The following is an 18,997-nucleotide window of genomic DNA, read 5'->3' as shown; positions in this document are numbered from 1 at the left end:
AAAGAGTTAGAAACGAGTCTTAATGAAGAACAGATTCAGACGTGATTAACCAAATCAAAACCACTGACAGCTTTCATCTCTCCTTACACGAGGCTGTACCAGAAGAGAACCTAGACCATGGTTGCATGACGACTGAAGAAAAATCAAGAAGGAAACTGTCTGACTGATTTGAACAAAGAGCAGATAAAGAGTTGCCGTTTCCACCCACATAAAACAACCTATTATTACACTGATTCAATTGAGTCATCTCCATATCAATTACCCACCAGCACAGACCGAGATGTGGTTGAATGTGCAAAAAAATGGACATTGATTCATTCATGCATTATTTAGGTTCACTGTGTAGCAATTATGTTTTAATCAAACTAATGTTAGGAACCTTGTTAAACACATTGAAATATTAGGCTTGGGACTTTAGTACAGCTTTTTGAAATTAGGAAACATTGTCACAAAACAAAGCAGAGATCACACAGAAACAAATCTAGGCTCAAATGAGGGAGATACTTCCAACAACAAATACGCTAAAGACCTGAAAAAAAAAAAAAAAAAAAACGCCTGAAGGCTAAACAGCGTCGCACTGCAGTCAAAACGGAAAGTTTCAGAGTGGGAAAACGGAGACAAAGGATGATGAAAGGATGAGAAAGTAAGTGGTGATACATGAAAGAAAGTGAGGCAGGGGGAACAAGCGAAGCTCCCAGCAGGAGGCAGCAACAAACGCACCAATAACCGAGCGCGGAAGATCAAGACAAAGCCGGGTGACATCTTCACAAAGACAGTTTAGAACAGTTAGGATTCAGATAAATGTCAAGGATGAACGCAGATGTTATTAAATCGGTCTTACAAAGCCGTTTAGGCTTGGTGTGAAAATAGTTGATTGTTGAGTTTGCAGGGTATTAATATACTGACATTTTGGAATTGCATTGAGCTCCTTCCATTAGATGAGCATGGACACACACACTTGTTTCATATGTGACTGTGGTTGTCATACCGCTTGTATGCAAAGTAGGTGAAGTCAATTGGCCAGCAGGAGTGCCACTTTCTCTATAAACTCTCCTGTGACTGGTAACAAAGCCTCATGTGACACTACAGATACAGTTGTTTGGATGTAAACAGAGCCCAGACAGTATGCTGAAAAAATAATATCACAATTATCAATAATGCAAGAAAAAATACCCTGTTCTGCCTATGGTACCTTTAAGACTCTTTTTACCCTAAAACTGTTCAAATTCAAAATAATTTTAAGTACCAGTCTTTCTAAACTTGCACGTCAGCAGGTCATTTGAAGAAAAGCTAAAAGCCTGACGAACATTTATATGTGTGTTAGTGCCTTAAACATAATGAAACACACAGTACAACCGCACCGAACAGCCGAAAGAGTGGGTGGCAGAGGTGCTACATTTGAGTCGACCGTTAATTAAGATTGATCCAAATCCCTGCTGGCTGTGCTGCACTATAGGGCGGCACTACCTATAAATCTTTGAAGTGACTCACCACCTCTGCCTCCTTCTCTCCTTCTACCCACATGCCTTCCTCAATCTTTCCTCTTTCCTCTCTTTGCAACCTCCCAAGGTTTATACAGGAAGGTGTTCTAACGCCTCCACACCTTCTGCCTGGCCTCTATAAAAGATAGAAGATAGGAAACAAGTAAGGGCTGGTTGAGTAGTGCTTGTCCGACTGTCTAACTGCATCTATTTTCAATTGGCACAATGTGTACAGGCTGTGTCCAAAACTAGCTAGGTGTACAGTGTTGTCCTGGAACAAAACTTGTTTATAGATTTGTTTCGATCAACTTTACTGGAGGGGAATGAAGTAAGCGATGACATCCCTTATTGTTAGCACTATGCCCGTCAGAAAAATCACCAAGACACATTTTCCCCAAATAATTCAGAACCATGCTTGCGGTAATTCTTTGCCCTATTGAAACACACAGTACAGCCACTGCAAACTTAAAGGAATACTTCACCGATTTGCATTTAGCTTTGTATTACTAGAATAGGGGTAGCATTTTTGAAAAATTGTGCTTCCCAACCTCAGTTTCCCCTGAGTCGAGAAATATCTTCATTCTTTTTTTTGACCACCAGTGACACTTGGTCCAAGCCTTGGTCCGAGGCTTGAAACTGCAACGCTAATTCCGCACTTTTTAGACCCACTTGCAGGGGGACGGGACCTCATTCCCAGAATGTAAACAGTGTCCGCCATCTTTGCTAACAATTACGCCAACAGGACCAAGTGTCACTGGTGGGCACGTAACAAAGAAAAGAATGAAGATATTTCTCAACTCAGGGGAAACTGAGGTTGGGAAGCACAATTTTTAAAAAATACTACCAATATTCTAGTAATACGAAGCTAAATGCAAATCGGAAGTATTTGATGAAGTATTCCTTTAAGCTAGAAGGATTTTCTTGAAATAGGACATAAGAGATTTTCACGAGGCAAAAAATAACCTTGAAATTTGACCGTGGAAATCTGATCAGTTCACCACTGAGCCCGACGCCTAATTTCCCTTAAGTGGTATAATTTGGTTCAGTTTAGAACATTGGACAGTTTCTTGTGTTCCAGCTGTAAAAATTGTGGAGGGCAATAAAAAACACTCAGCCGTTTTCATCCTTTTTGGCACCCTTCTGTTGAGGTACCTAACACAAGTGGTCCAGCATCTAAAGGGTGGAGCTGCACTCCATTGATTGGTCGACAGTGAATCATCACTTCCACTTCACTTCCAACACTAATGGAATGGGGAAAAACACAAAATGTGCCATTTAAAAATAGCGTCCTTTACAACAGGGAGATATGCCAAGGAGAAACGAGGAATACCACAAATTGCTGGATATTCTCTATTGTTAAGGCCAATTTATTCTAACGTTATATCCGTCACTACCCTTCATACCTCCATGTGTCTTTTGTGTTGGGTTTGGACCTTACACAATACTTCCTCTAGAGGGAAGTGCCAATTTGCAGGCATCAACAAACGTGGCAACCATTGAAGAGGATATTTTATTTTATGCTTCATCCAAAATAGACGCAAGAAATGCAAGCAGATTTCGCAGTGGTGAGATGTAAGAGTAAGACCGAATGTAAGTCATCCCATTAATGGGGAATATTACTCGTTGGTGTTGCCGATGAGGGAGACTGATTCTGTGACTTTTGACAACTTGCTTCGCCACACAGCTCCTCGAATTAAACATGCCGTGTCCCACAGCGCGCCAGTGAGTGACGCCGAGCGTCTGGCAGTCACTCTCCGTTTCCTGGCTGCAGGGATAAGCCAGCAAGTTCTTTTAAATGCCCGTATAGACTCTGATTGGACTATTTACTTAATCCTGCCCCCATGATTTCTGGTGGTATTACGCGGTTTCATTCATTTTGTCGTTGCGCAAGTCGCAGGAGAGCTTACAATGACGGATGAACGGCTCTGTCCATCTCCATATACTCTATGTCTTTTGTGTATAGCACAAAATCAAGATCTACTTTAAAAGTTTCTAGTCTGTCAAGATCGCTTGCCGACAGCCTTTCAATGACGTAAAGTACAAAAGAAACCGACACATCCAGATATAATAGAAAAAGTATTTTGGGAGTTGTTGAAACAGGATGATGTATGCATTTTTCTACCTTGGTGCTCTGGCACTGGGAAGAGGAGGCTAGTTTCTTGTAGTCAGGGCAATAGGAGCTGGTTGCAAGTCTCAGGCTGGCCACAAGGTGGACATCTGTCACACTGACCTGACAGTATAGTTTAAATTGGGCCCTACAAAAAAAAGCCAGCCGGACCCGTCCCATTAACTGTAATTATGAGCCTGAGCCCAATTTAAACCTTCCAATATTTGGATAGAGCCAGAGACGAGTGAGCAAGCAAGCGGATTTTAGGAGCATCAGTGAACGCATCACAGCTGAGCAGTAAAGTCGCTGCGAGTCACAAGAGGAGTCGAGAGAGCGAGAGACAGAGAGAGAGCGCAGGTGATGTGATGTTCTGACAACCCAGCAGTGATTTTTTATGGCTCGGGCAGAGATTCTAAACTCGACCTGACAGGCCCAACGGAGAGGGGGCGTGGCTTTTGGCGCAGCACAGTCAAGCGAGAAATATGACCAATGAGTTGATTAATTATTAAAGAGTTTCATTTATCTTTGTCAAGGCTACATCTCGCGATCGACTGAGAATTCGACTGGTTGTGCACCCAGGGTGTATAGTACCTTTACCGTTTATTTACTTTGTTGTGTTTTTTTTGTCATTGAATTTACTGGTGGCTACTCTATATTGTGCTGGTATGAACGCCAATGCCCTCAGTGGAAACCCAAGTCAGATCACGGTTCCTTTGGATCTTCAACTCACTGATTTCCTCAAGATGTTCTTGCGATTTGGGGTTTCAAAAAAAAATTGCTAACACATGTACATCCGTACTACCCAAGAAATATAGTCAGTTTAATAATAAAACTTTCCTGACACATCCAAACTGAACATATATAAATTCAGAATCAATAAGCCAATCAGGAATAAAGTCGACAAGGTGCAACACCTGCAATTTGATATAAGTGACTGTTGAAAAAGACAGAGTAAAGCACAAAATGACCACTGCTAGGAGGATTTCCTGAATATTTCACTTCATCACAGTGATCATTCGCTGTGATGAAGGGACAGATTCAGGTCGCACATCCTCCTCGTCTTGAGTTAGAAAAAAAGCTGCCATGTTACCTTTAAACTTGTGGAAGACGGCCCACAGCTCAGCGATGTCCGTGGCGAAGGTAATATCTGTGTCCAGAACAATGACTCTCTGCAGATCAGATGGCAGAGTCTTGGTGAGCACCAGCTTCATCAGACCGTAGATCCCGGAGTAATGTTTGTTTGGGATCCATGACACCTCACTCTGAAAGACAGCAACCAAAAGTCGGGATCATTGGCTGGTAAATCGACTGAACAAATGTGTGGTTTACATAACGTCGTTCCCGGAGATGTTTTACAGAGCCGATAGCCCCAGATCATCAAGCACTACAGGAGAGTAAGTGGAGCCGAACGCGGCGCTGAGTGTTTCTGACAGAATCGGGGGGGTTTAGTGAGGTGAAGAAGGGTTGCTGTTGCTCACCTTCAGCTCATCTGCGTCGTAAAAATCAACCCTGACGGCAGGAACCATCCAGGTGTGGAACAGAGAGGACAGGATCTGCTGAGCTATGGAGTCTGTGATGAAATGGAAATGTAGCGGGTTCCGCCTGTGGACACACAAACACACACACACACACACACACACACCAAAGGTTGCTCAAGTTCAGCGTTCTTTTACCTAAACATCCTACAAGATAGATACAGGTGACAAGTACAAGGGAAACTTGAGTAAACAAGTAGAGACACTCCTGCATACAGATGCGAGTCTCACCCCGCAGGCACACTGTAAATGCCCCAGCGATGTAAAATTTAGATTTTCATACTGCAATTAAGGCAGTAAGTAACATTCATTTTCATTATCGAGTTCTCCTCTTGAATAAATTCTCAATCAATCGATTTGTTGTTTGGGTTACAAAGTACTCAAAAGTCTTGTTTTGTCCACAGAGCAAAAGGTATTGAGTTTTTCTGACCAGAGAGGAGCGAAGGAACCCGAACACGTTCACATTACAAGGCAAATGATGTATTTACGTAGGTCTAAGAATATTAGATCGATTACTAAATGAATCATTAACTCATTTTACAAGTGAAAAGTTCTCTGATTTTTTTACAGCTTCGTAAAAATGAATATTTTCTGGTTTCTTTGCTAAGTATAACAAAAAAACACATTTATGGCATCACATGTTGCTGGCACAGCCATCAGGAGGAATGTAGACTAGTGGAGCCGGGACTTGAACCCACAACTTCTTTAATTCTTTAAAACTTTAATTCTTCCAGTTAAAAGAGATGACTCGCTCTCCCAATGATCCACTGGCAGTATTGATGTTTTTTTTAACACTACCATGCTTTGTATGCTTATCTAATCCCATTTCTTTCCCACATACACACACACACGGGTGAGTAGCGTGTAAAGTAGGTATTCAGGACATTCAAATCAGGTCAAGAGATAGTGACACCGAACTGGAGATGCGAGCACGCCCGGGTCTCTCGCGCTGAATGACTTTGGGAATGAATGTGTCAGCTGCACTTGCTCAATAAGTACTGGAGGCTGGGAGCTGTCAAAATGTATTGGATTCATAAAAGCTGTCAGCCACAGCAGTGTAAACAGAAAGGGTCTTCACATCCACAACTACAAAGCCTTAACTGGATGCTCGGGGCTGAGCCGACGAGCAGGATAAGCAGCGGTACGTGCACTCGCTCCACGTCGCTGTGGTTATTCCTCGTCTCTTTATGATCATTGTGCGTCACTTTGTAGTCATAACACGTCTCTTTGTGTGTCTTCAGAGTTGTTTTTATTTATTTTCTTCAGAGTTTCTTTACCTGTGCTGAGGCATCACAGTGTTCACAGAGAGCAAAGAACTCATCTGCTGCTGCTGCTAAAGGTTGTCGGGTTGTACTGATTATGTCTGAACGATTAATTATTTTCAAATCCGAATCACAAAGGCTGCAATTTAATTTGTGACAGTAAATTAAATTTAAGTGTAAATGGTAAATGCATGCTGGAAAACAGTTCAGAGCTCTCATCCATACAAACAACATATTATGGAGTAGTTATAGTTGATTCAGTTTTGGAAGTGTTGGTTAATACTTCCACCATTTTAATGCATTTGCAGACTTGCCTTGATTAGACTGCAGCCCAAATTGGTTTTTATAAGCACATCTGGTCAGAATCTGATCTTCCTGACCAACTGCTCACATTATATATATATTGCAAGTGATCAGATCAGATCTGTTTGTGTCCATATTGACATTGTCCAGTCTAGTCTTCTAGATTACTATAGTTACAGGCCGTGCCCCAGCAAAACAAGTAGTCTAAACAAAATGGACGACACAAATCTGTGCCTCCAAAAATAGAACACATGCCTATTATCAGGGCAAGCAATGGACTGACGGAACAACGACGGAGCCGGTATGCGACACAAACGGAGTCGGTGGAAGCCGAGGGAAACGGGTGAGTGCATCAGGAAGGGCATCTCTGCCAAATCAAATACGCGGATCATCCACTGCAGCGACCCCTATAGAGGGAGAAGCCGAAAGAAAAATGATATAGAAGGAAACCACTGTTGACTTTTGGTAGGAGATGAGAAGTGATGCCTCCTGTATTGAAATCAGAGATGTTGTAGTAATGTAACAGTGTTGATGCCTCAGCCTTTGTTCCTGACACGGGGGAGTTGTCATGAGTCCAACCTGAAGAGGTTTGAAGCTTTAAAGGGAGAGAGGATTACTGCGGTTTTTCCTGCTGCTGAGGACAGCGCTGGACTCTTGTAGAGCTGTTGGTGGACTGAATACAGCAGTGAGAGGCTATCTCTCCCATGGAACACCATCACTCACACAATGAGCGATTCTACAGGGCTCTCAATTACTCAGGCAAGAGACAAACTGATACATGAATCATTAGTATTTAAAATAAAACTTTTTTAATGTATTTTAATGACATTTCATAGACTGCTTGCAGTACCTCAATGAACCACTAGGAGGGTGAGACTGACATTTTTGGACTTACTGTTTCATAATTATTTGACAAGGTCATTTTATTTAGACTTGATTGCTGTTAGCGGTTTTATAGACTACAGACCGCTCGTTTGACTCATTTCCAAATTTGATGTTAGAAATGTCATCTCTTGCTAGAAGCATTTTAAGATGATGCTAGGAGACCAGAGTAATTAGCGAGCCAGGCGTACTGTCCAGGGGCTGATCTGAGTGGGGATGCCATCCTCCTTATTAGCAAAAATAACTAAAATAAAGAAGAAAGTGTGGCGTGTGCAAAACGTGTTGCGAACCTGCACCCCACAGCCTGACTGTGCTGTGTGTTGATAAATGCACGACTCTGTCCATGGTGCTGAAACGACAGAGTCTAAGTCACTGAAGTTTCTGTAAAAATGTAGCTAATTAATGAGCTTTTGTTGGGTGGATGAATATAATATTACTATTTATTGTACTAAAAACCAAAAAGTACCAGCAAAAGTCACAACAAATGTAGATTAAGAAGATATTGTATTTTATTGCTTGAAAATACACTTGTTCTTTGTGTTTTTTTGTTGGTGTTGCTGTCCATCTGGAACATGTAAGTACCTAACGTTTGCCAGGTTATAAACGTAAGATACTTAGAGTTATTTTGTCGGATGTCGACAGGGAAAACTTAGGGAACGAGTTCCAGACGGACAGCGACTCTCGGTTCATTGAGCTGTCGCTCCAAAACTCAGTAGCCAATCAGCAGGCAGCTTCCTAAGGCCCGCCCATGGTCAGAATCGCAAACAAAAAACCATGGCGCAAAGAACAAATCAGGGAGTGCAAAGAACAAGTGTAAATTTCAAACAATGAAATACAATATTTTTGAATGATTACGTTGACATTTTATCTGCTTCTTGAAAGTGTTGATTGCTTCGTGAAAGGTGTTGTTTGAAAACATAATTTGAAGTACTCGCTGTAGTTGTGTGCGGGGGATGTAATTGTTGTGAGACGGCAAAAAGTAAATCCCACTGCTCACAAAACCTCACCATTCAGCAGTTTAATTTGATAAATGCTTCTCGTCCCTCTTGATGAAGGATGCTGCATAAAAAATTATGTTCAAACAACAACAATCACCCAAAATCACGCACTGCAGCTTTATACAGTTTTAGTTATGGGATGTGAGTAATTAATGCTGGTGAAAATGTATCCAGGATATTACTGTTGATTTGCATTTTTTTGTGCAGTGTAAACATGACATAATGATGTATTACGTGTCTCGCGTATAAAGATGCAGTATTTCTTACAAGTATGTTTCTGTTATTGTTTTGTTTACACTGTGTTTTTTTTTTTGTCTTTTAATGTATAGCCCCAGGAAGTATAGTTGGAAACAACTATGTTTGCAACTATTGGATATTCAAACGAACAAATAAACATATATTGTGCAGCACACACCGTCGTCCACTCTGCATGCTTTTCAGCCAGAGTGTCCGCTAACAGCTATGATTCATGTTTCCTTTCCTCTCCGCCACAAACTAGACATTATTTATTACATTGACCTCAGCATTAGGAGCGGGGCCAAATTTTTTAAGTGCTTTAAAGTCGCGCCAGTGCTAATTATGTGTTACTAACCTACTGGACCATATAGTTGGGGAATTAAGCCATTTGGGATTGCAGTGTCCGGGAAGTTCAGGCTGCACAGTGGCCACAGTACATCACTCGCTGGTGCATTTGTGGCCACACTGTGCTGTTCCTGAAGTCAAAGCAGTCATCTTGTGGTGTGTGTGTTAGTGTGTGTGTGTGTGTGTGTGCATCTCTGGGGTATGCGACCAGCGAGTGTTAGCAAAGTGACTGGGTTTAATATAGTGCTGTTGTGTTCTACTTTAAGACATTAAATCTGTCATATGTTATTATTCTGCTTGTTTGGTTTTTATGAATGAGACAGTGTCATATTATTTGTACAGTATGCTGCGACATGCAATACTATCAGACCTGACTGACGGAGTATTTGTGTGCATACAGCAGCAGAGCAGGGGCAAGTCGAACGGAGCATTTTTGGTCGTACTACAACCTATTTGCAGCCATCTCGCTTTTCTAGTGCAATGTTGCTGATGACTTAATGTGCTCCGACATAAACCAGTCATGCACGTAACCCTTTTCGTGCACTAATCGCGCATGCTAAGAAGACAGCACCAGAGCTTATGCAAGCTTGCTAAATCCAACGAGACCAGTTGCAGAAAGGGTGTTGGTTGCAAACGAAAGACGTTTTTGGGAAAGCTACTGCCAAGAAAAAGGCTAATGCAGAGTGATCCAAGACAAGAGTGAACACCGGAGCTGTGCGGCAACAACTGAAAGCCCAGAAAGGGCTGCAAAGTGATGCCATGGTGGCTCTGTTTCTACTGGACAAGTAAGTTAACTTTATGTCTTTGTGATCTTTGAGAGTATTTGTTGTTTCTTGGTATCACCTTGGTATCCAAAAAAGTACACGTCACTGAAAAGTACCAAAAGTTACAGAGTGAAACCAAAACTCTTCGTGAACAAGCATTGTGCTCTGGAGGCGTAACTTCGGAGGGAAGTCGGAAGAAAGGGGCTTGGACTTTTGAATTCAAAATGCAGCCTACTCAAACTACTTTTCCAGGATCTCTAACGCAACCTTTAATCAGAATTGAGTTTAACAGTTAGTCTCTAGGATAATACATTTCGATGATACTTTCCCGCGAATCATACGACAAACAAAGCAGCATCGTTACATGTGACATTATCTGCTATTGTCTCTGGCCATGATGATTCTCAGCCGCTGTGACTCTGGATATTGGATATTTATGAATGTGTACGTGTGTGAACTCGGGGTGTAACGCTGGGTATTAGTGCAGTGCCACAGTGTTCCAGAAACTTTGGCCAACCGCATTCCACAATGTTTAAAATTGGGAACGCAGTAACTAAATGTGGCACTTTTTTTAACTTTGGTTGGTGGTCTCCACTAATCCTGGTTTCTCATTGTTTCGTTTAATAAAGTTTAGAGTGCTTGGCACCTTCTTTTGTTCTTTTTGGCTGCGATCTCCATCACCTTTCGTTTCATTAAAATGCATAAGTTTGGTTTATTTATGTTGGGTTTAAAATATAATATTACATATTACATTATTTTTCTGTGTGGGTCCCAGTCATTGATTTTTTTTAAAGTGCTTTTATCAGATTTGACTGATGACTCTAAATATGTAGTTGTTATATCCCAGTAACCATTAGCTGTGTGTCTCTCTGCATCCGTCTAGATGGGAGCCTGAACTTGGCCTTATCGAGTGGCATCACTTTCCGAGATGGACTTTAACGATAACCATTTCCTGGTTATGAATGTGGTTTGGTTTAGACTCACAAAGCACCTGGTCAGGGCTCGGAAAAGATTGTGGCTTTTCCTCATCATGTCAACTTCCCCCTCCATAAAAACAACAACAAAATGTCCTCACATCACCATAAGAATACACAACAAATGTCCCACTGTTTGGTCTCAAATCGCATCTCCTTTATCTCCTTGGCCGAGGAAAATTTCATTTAGAAATTGTTTATACGACGCATATGTAACCAGTTGCCAAAACAAACCATTCATTTTATCCTGCACAGACTGTACTACTGTAATGTTTCCTATGATTTGCAGAAAAGTGAAATAGCAATGTTTTTTCCCTGATAGACCAGCATATAATAAAAGGAATGTATATTGTCTAAAATGGCAAATACAGTTGAACTGCAACTTATCATCGAATATTAAATCGTCCTCTAAAGCATAAGTCAAGTGCTTTCAGGCCGTTCCAAGAGACTCAGTGGTGCCCGGACATTATTCAGCACAATGTCGGTGCCCGCAAGCAAAGGATCCGCTGTAATATATAATATGGGAGAATGAACCGCAGAGAGGATTTGATAAAAGCTGCGGGTCATCTTTTCACAGACTCAGTCATTGTCTCATCCCATGCGCTCTCAGTCACGCTGACGCCAGACGACGGCCCAGCGGGGCGGAATCTCAGGCGTCGTACCGCCCACGTATGTCACCGGGATGCAAAACAACAGTGAGTCAACATGTAAACATCTCCTCTGATTAGACACAGCCCGAGGGGCTTGGTATGTTTACTGTGCTGCTGAAAGCCTGACCCTATATATACACACATATATGTATATATGTATATATATATATATATATATATATATATATATATATATATATATATATATATATATATATATATATATATACACATATATGTATATATGTATATATATATATATATATATATATATATACATATATATATATATATACACACATATATGTATATATGTATATATATATATATATATATACACATATATGTATATATGTATATATATATATATATATATATATATATACATATATATATACACACATATATGTATATATGTATATATATATATATATATATATATATACATACATACATATATATACACATACATATATATGTATATATATATACATACATACATATATATACATACATATATATGTATATATATATATATATATACACACATATATATATATACATACATATATACACACATACATACATACATATATACATATATACATATATATACATATATACATATATACATATATGTATATATAGGGTCACTATATTGACTATTTTGATAATCGGTTTGAAGCTTTTTTTTCATTTTTAAAACAAGATTTCTGATTGTTTCAGCTTCTTAAATGTGAATATTTGCTTTGCTTTTTTTTTTCTCCACGTAACAAAGAAATCAATAAAAGTGAACCATCTTGGTTTGTGGACAAACTTTAAGCACTATTTAATCCACCTCATTTTGGATTCATGACTGCAATTGATGATTAGGGCAGAGAAAAAGACGAAATTTTACTCTTTTTTTCTTTCTTTAAATGATATGCATTTGATGATCCATTTTCTTTGCCCTTTATTACTTTAGTTTTCTTGTGACTCGCAGAAAATAAGGAATTCAGGAACTTCAGCACAATGAGAATTAAAATGATAAAAAAAAAAATGATGACTGTACGTACTGTATATCCAGTTTTATCTTGTTTCCTTATTCTTCTCCAGTTGCATATTTCATTATTTTGTCAGAGCGGTTTTACTTCAAAGGGTTTCGTTTTTTTTTTTTACTTATTGTGATAAACACAACAGTAGTGAGCTGCTGAGAGCTTTCTATGGTTTTGTCCCGAGAGAAGACAAATCTTGCTACTTCAGGCTTTAGGCAGAATAAAAGCGTTTTGTTTCCACTGACCTGACTGTAACTGCGCTACACTCAAAACCTAAAATAACAGAACCAAACAGTTGGTCCCTATACATACAAATCTTCTTGTGGTTTTGCCTTAAGAGGAAAGGGCCAAGTGGACAGATAATCCTAAAGGATATTACCTCCCTGCTATGTTTTACATAAAATAGGGAGTTATGGAGCAGAAACGCGACAGTGCTTTTACTTTGAAAGGGTAAGGTAAGGTGACAGATGCACACATTGAGACAGACTCTCGAAAACAGCGGCGTGAATCACCAGACTTGTGTCTCACTCGGGTAGAGCAGGGGCTTTATTTTGATAACGACGATAAAATGCACACACTCCGCTCAAGCTTGCGTGGCCCAGGTATGACAATAAAGCCATTCGCTGTGGTACTTAGGTTTAAGTAGACACAAACACATAAATAAAGGAGCATCATTGCCAGCAGGAGTTCAAGCTCACTTTCTATCACTATGAAATCAAACTATAATTGCTCTTGTGATTAATTCTCCTGCAACTCTACAGCTAATTAACAAGTGCTGTAAGACACCGCGATGCTGACTGATTACTGATGGATCCTCACATCTCCAACGCATAATAAACCCTTCATTATTCATGTTTATATACGACTAATGGCACAAACTGAACAGCGAGCCATGTTTCACGCTGTTAAACATTTAAATGCTCCCATGTCACATTATGTAAGTGCTGCTCTCCATCCTTCAGGTCCAGCACTTCTCCTCCATCACACTGAGCAGCTCTGCTCACGGTGCTCGTGCTTCACTGGCACGCTGTTACTTTGTGATGAAGTGGTGAAAATAGCACCGGATACCACTTCATTTTATTTTAGCAGGATGTGGTTGAAAATATGTGTTCCCTGACTGTGGCATTTTTGCCAAGCATCTGAATATAGACTAGATCTGTGCTGTAGCTTTAACTGACTTTGCAAATGTGTTGCCTATTTTGCTGTAAAGTGCGACAACAGACTAAGGTTAAGGGATTCTTTAGGTGCGTCACGATTCGATTAGAAAACTCCGACAAAGACAAAGTCTTTTGTCTCGCTGTGTGATCGCTCACCACTTATCCACCACTATTTTTAACAACAGTGCATTTGTAGTGAGAAAAACAAGCGTTCCATTCATTCCCATTATCTATCTATCTTCATTATCTTGAATCACAAGTCACATGTAACGAGTGACGTGTGTTACTGTGCGTTACGGTACGTTGCCGTGTGTCGTGTTCTGTTACGCTGTGTGTTAAGTCAACTTTTATTACCGCTCAGGATGTTCTGCTGACAGACAGACAGACAGAAAGACACTTTATTCATTCCAAAAACCCCACCATCGACTCATCCTGGAGTTCAAGAGTTGTGGATAAATAATAAATGTGCGATAAATAATAACGCACGACTGTCCAAACTAGTACAAAACTTTGTTGTGAGTGTAGAAGGCAAAAGGGAGCTCCGCTGTACCTGTGGAAAAGGACGGATTTCACCAGTGTCACCACGTCTCGACTTGCGTTGTAACCCGCACATACGATGGCCACGTGGATGGTCTGCGGAGGGAAAAGAGTGAAGGATCAGGAGAAAATACCCACAACGAAACATATTTCTATACAAAAGAGAGAAAAGAAAACGCCAGTGAGCAGCAGCTCTGCGGACAAAACCGATAACCACGCTTTAAAATTGTGATGGGCAGAAAAAGTAACCTTGAAACAGTCCCGCTACCCACTGGTACCTTTTTCCAGTACTTGACTATCTGTATAACAACAAAAGGGACTAAACACACAGACACACATTCATGCCTATTTGCACCGCAGTGTACACGATTCTTAACTTTATGATTAAACTGTGCTCGGGCTTTGACCGCGTTCTCACTTTGAGAGCAAAGTAAGGAACTTGTTGTTTCCTGTGACCTTTTCGTCTCTCTCCCCGCGCGCTGCCAAGCAGCTGGTGCGCGGCCAGAACAGCTGATCACAGGGGCAAGATAAACAGCCTGTTTTGAAATTATAATCAGTTTCCGTTCACTCTCACTTTGTACTCTCTTGGACCCCGAGCAGCGCCGTGGCTCACGGTCAGAGGTGAAGCAGTTCATTACCGAGTCGCTCACTTGTAGCTCCTGTTATTCGGTGCATATTCTGTAGATGCAGGTTTGGCTTTGGCACAATTGATGAGGTTAGCGCTGTACCATTAAAAGAACACAGTTCAGTACTGAACCCTAAGGACAGCTGACTGTAGAAATGCACAGAAAGCACTACTTTTCCAGTCTCCCTTCACCATGTGCGACTGTTGGACTTGAGTTCAGACAGGTGTCCGCCTTTAATATTCAGAAATTACAGTTGGTTCCCCTCCCCCCACAGCTCTGGCTCACGGCCACAGCTGTTGCCGGCATGACATGTCAAAACTCCACGTGCACGTCCGTATATGAGTTCCCCAGTAACCTCCCGCCAGGTGTCAGCATGGCAGGGCCGACCCCACCAACCGAGCAGCAGGGGTCACGTTTAAATGCCGCTGGAGACGTGCGACAGTCGGACCGCCCTCCCTCCGTTTTTTCCCCTGCACTCTGCTGGATTCTCATACGAGGCCTGAGCTGTGGCTGTGAGAGCTGTGTGTGTGTGTGAGTGACAGCTGAAGTGGGAGGAAAGCAGAGGGTGGTGATAAAAAAATAATAATCTGAGGGCAAAGGCTTTTTCAGAGCATCACACTCGACCACACACACACACACACACACCTGCCTGCGAGACGGTGAGTGTTGGGAGGGAAGGCAGCTCCGAGGCTGCTGTTGTTATTCTCAGTCTGTGTTATAATGATGTAAAATAAAACAGAACAGAAAAAGACGCCTTTATTGATTTACCAAATCAGTGTTTTTGTTTTTTTTCCTGTATTATATCTTCTTCTACATTCAACAATTGTAAGCCACACATGACGATATGACAGTGCTGACATGTATTGTTTGTTGGTCAATGGGCAACAACAAAGCAGTAAACAAAAGTCACGTGTGAAGTTCTATTGGAACAATACAATACGTCCACCAGTGGGCGGATTATTTATGTTTTCACACTGGCATTTTATTTTTGAGTACTTCATTGGAAGGGGACATCCCAGTTGCGTTTTGACGTGTTAAAGTAGCGATGAGCCACCTTGGTAGTAATTAGATATGATCAAAATAAAACTCAATGCTCAATCACATAAATGCGTCACTATACACAGGCTGTGTCACTTGCTTTGGTCCCCACTAAAGTGTGGCACTGTGCATAAAGAGGAGACACCTTTTCCACACATACATATTTTAGCAGTTTTGTATAAAGTACCTATCAAAAGTGAATTTCTGACATAAAAAAAATGTACTTGTGTAAAAGTGCTAAACAACTATATTCATGTATATATTAACATATGTGTTTAATACCCAAGCCTTTACATTAGTATTTTGTTCAAACGGCGACATTCACCTCCTAATTTTAAACGCTTTGTTAATCTTTCTTTCTTTTTTCCTTTATGAGATTTCTTGGCAGTCATGGGAGGAGGTGAATATTAATCTGACTCCTAAGCATGTATGCATTAGACTAACATGTTTACATGTTTTGTAAAAGTTCAGATTTAGTCAGACATCTCTCGCCTCCCTCTCTGGTCCTAACTGCATGGTCCGGGACATGGTGAGCTGCAGAGTGATTTGATCAGCAGCACTGATACACCTGGGTGAGACAACACTTTGGTTTGCTTGCAACATAGCACATTTACATTTGTCTACTCGTGAACTCTCTTACACTATAAGAGAGTGCAAATACATATATTTACATGTATTACGCTTCCTTAATAAATATTTTGTGAACTGTGTGCCTCCTGCTCTGTTGTCATTGCCCTACAGCCCCGGTTTGTGTAATTAGATTTTTTCTCTAACCTCATAATGTTCTAACCGTGCGACAGCCATCCATCCATCAGTCTGCTATTGCGCTTTATCTTCTTCGGGTCACGAGGGAATTGAAGCCAATTCCAGCCGACGTTGGGTGAGAGGCAGGCCACACCACGGGCTGACACATAGAAATAAATCACTCACACTCTCATTCACACCTACTGGCAATTTTGAGTCTTTCCAATTAGCACGTCTTTGAACCGTGGGTGGAAGTGGAGATGCCGAGAGAAAACCCACCCATGCACAGGGAGAATATTGCACAGAGAATAAAAAAAAAAGGCCATCAGGTTTACACCTTCGACATTGTTGCTATGACGCAGCAGTGTGAGACGTGTACTTGATGGTTAGTTTAGCCCTGACTTATACGAGACTGTTGATCTGATTGAAATTGTGCTAAACTGAATGCCTTCGACTAACACGTCGATATTGCAGTCGCGCGCGTTCCACAGTTTCTCAGTGACTCTCCAGAGTAAGATGAGTGGAGGTTAATTAGAAAGTTAAAGATGTCAGGAAATTGCAGATCCTCTTTTGGCTGTTTCTAAAGCATGCCGACGGCATTATACGAGGATCAGATATTCAGTCTAGTCAAGTTTTGCGATGTATCAATCGATGTCCATGGATTAAAGTGAACCCAGCACCGGTCCTGTTTATTTTTGGGGGCAGGAGCTCAGTTAAATGGTGTCGCCAAGCTACAACCTTAGCTTGACTTACCTGTGCACCTGTGCAAGGAGAAGCGACAGTGGTAACCACTGTACCCCGAATTAAAAAAATAATAACCCTGTGGTCCCTTTTGGTCTGAAACTTCTAAATTGCTGAAACAGTACCATAGTTTTTTTTTTACCTGTCTCGGCAGACGTCATCCAGGCACATTTTTAGTGACCTAAAAGCTGGTGTTGCTGAGAGGTACTATCAGTGCAGGGATCACAGCATGCCTGTGTTACAGCCCTCGCATTATCCGACCCTCTGACAGAGAGCCATATCACAACAGCAAACCAACACCATCACCGCTCGAGGATTAAGCTAATAGGCTAAAACCAGCCTATAATAACTTCTTACCATTTACTAATGGCGCTCTGATTCCTGGAAACAACCACTGAGGTCAGTTCCACAGGAAAAGTCTCTGAGTGCTCTGCTGATGGCGGAGCAGTTATGGCGGAGCAGACTGTCTTTTTTTATAAACCGTCATATAGCAGACATTGATTTTAAACATGGCTCACCTCGCATTTATCCACAACTGGCTGCTGCACACAGTCTGAGCCGTTTCCCCCCGCAGCTGCTTTCTGGACCTCATTATCACCAGTGCCCTCCTCTGAATGGGCTCGGCTCTGGTTGCCACGATGACCGCCGTACGGGAGGCGTGCCGGCGGACTCCTGGGCGGCTGGCTGAGCTCCCGGCGCAGAGCCCGGTTCTCCTCCTCCACGGCGCGCACCCGCAGCTCCAAGGCCTGCCGCTCACCTGCTCCGCCCACCACCGTTGAGGGCTGGACTTCCAGTGGAGACAGGGGGAGGGGCTTCACTGTGGACAAGTCACGGAAAAATGGATTTAATATCACTAACAACACTTTTTGTCCGATTATTGGGTCCAACACCACTACCAATATACTGTAACAGCCTCGAGTTTCTACTGATTAGCATCTGATGACAGTGATTTTACTAACTACTAGGCTCTTAACAGCAACACTTATGCTGATGCATTTACCACCCAACCATTTCAAAAAACATAATGCTCCGACTGTGTGACAAATATTCTGCTTTCATAAAGAAGAAATAATGGGACTCACTCACTCACGACTCACTGCTTGGAAAGCACTGAAAAACATCTATTTCGACTTTGTTACCCCTCGTGAAGATTAACAAAGTGGTTAAAATTAGGGGGTGAATGTCGCTGTTTGAACAAAATACTAATGTAAATGCTCGGGTATTAAACCACCTGTTAAACACATATCTAAATAAACCTGCCGTGGTCTTCACTAAAATGCAGTGTTGTAATGTAATACTTCCCCAAAGTTCACATATCTGTACTTTACTTTGCTATTTATATTTTTAGAAATTCACTCCACGACATTTCCTTAATAAATGTTGTACTTTTACTTTAACTGTGTAAGGTTTTTTCCCCCTATATTCGTTGGCACTTTTCTAGTTTTGGTGACCACTTAAAGCTGCTTTAATCTACAGTATTGCCACTCACCCCACAGCACTAGCCCTCACCCAGTCACTCATTGCTAGGAATCGAAAACACAACCTTCCAGTTGAAAGACAACTTGCTCTACCACTGAGCTAC

The 18,997-nt window shown here is 41.4% G+C and overlaps 1 protein-coding gene across 1 annotated transcript in view; it reads right to left on the bottom strand.

The window, feature by feature from the left end:
• large1 (LARGE xylosyl- and glucuronyltransferase 1) overlaps positions 1-18,997 on the bottom strand; it is a 120,981-nt gene that overhangs the window by 57,085 nt on the left and 44,899 nt on the right. Inside the window, exons 3-6 of the mRNA XM_058624902.1 lie at positions 17,934-18,232; positions 14,280-14,362; positions 5,067-5,190; positions 4,679-4,850 (exon numbers count right to left, since the gene is read on the bottom strand). Of these exons, the coding sequence (XP_058480885.1) occupies positions 4,679-4,850; positions 5,067-5,190; positions 14,280-14,362; positions 17,934-18,232 (678 nt within the window). The remainder of the gene's footprint in view (positions 1-4,678; positions 4,851-5,066; positions 5,191-14,279; positions 14,363-17,933; positions 18,233-18,997) is intronic.

The sequence above is a fragment of the Solea solea genome, chromosome 3, assembly GCF_958295425.1.
Source record: "Solea solea chromosome 3, fSolSol10.1, whole genome shotgun sequence".
NCBI classification, from domain to species: Eukaryota; Metazoa; Chordata; class Actinopteri; order Pleuronectiformes; family Soleidae; genus Solea; species Solea solea.
Note: the sequence above shows the minus strand (reverse complement) of the source record. Positions and strands in the feature narration are given on the sequence as shown.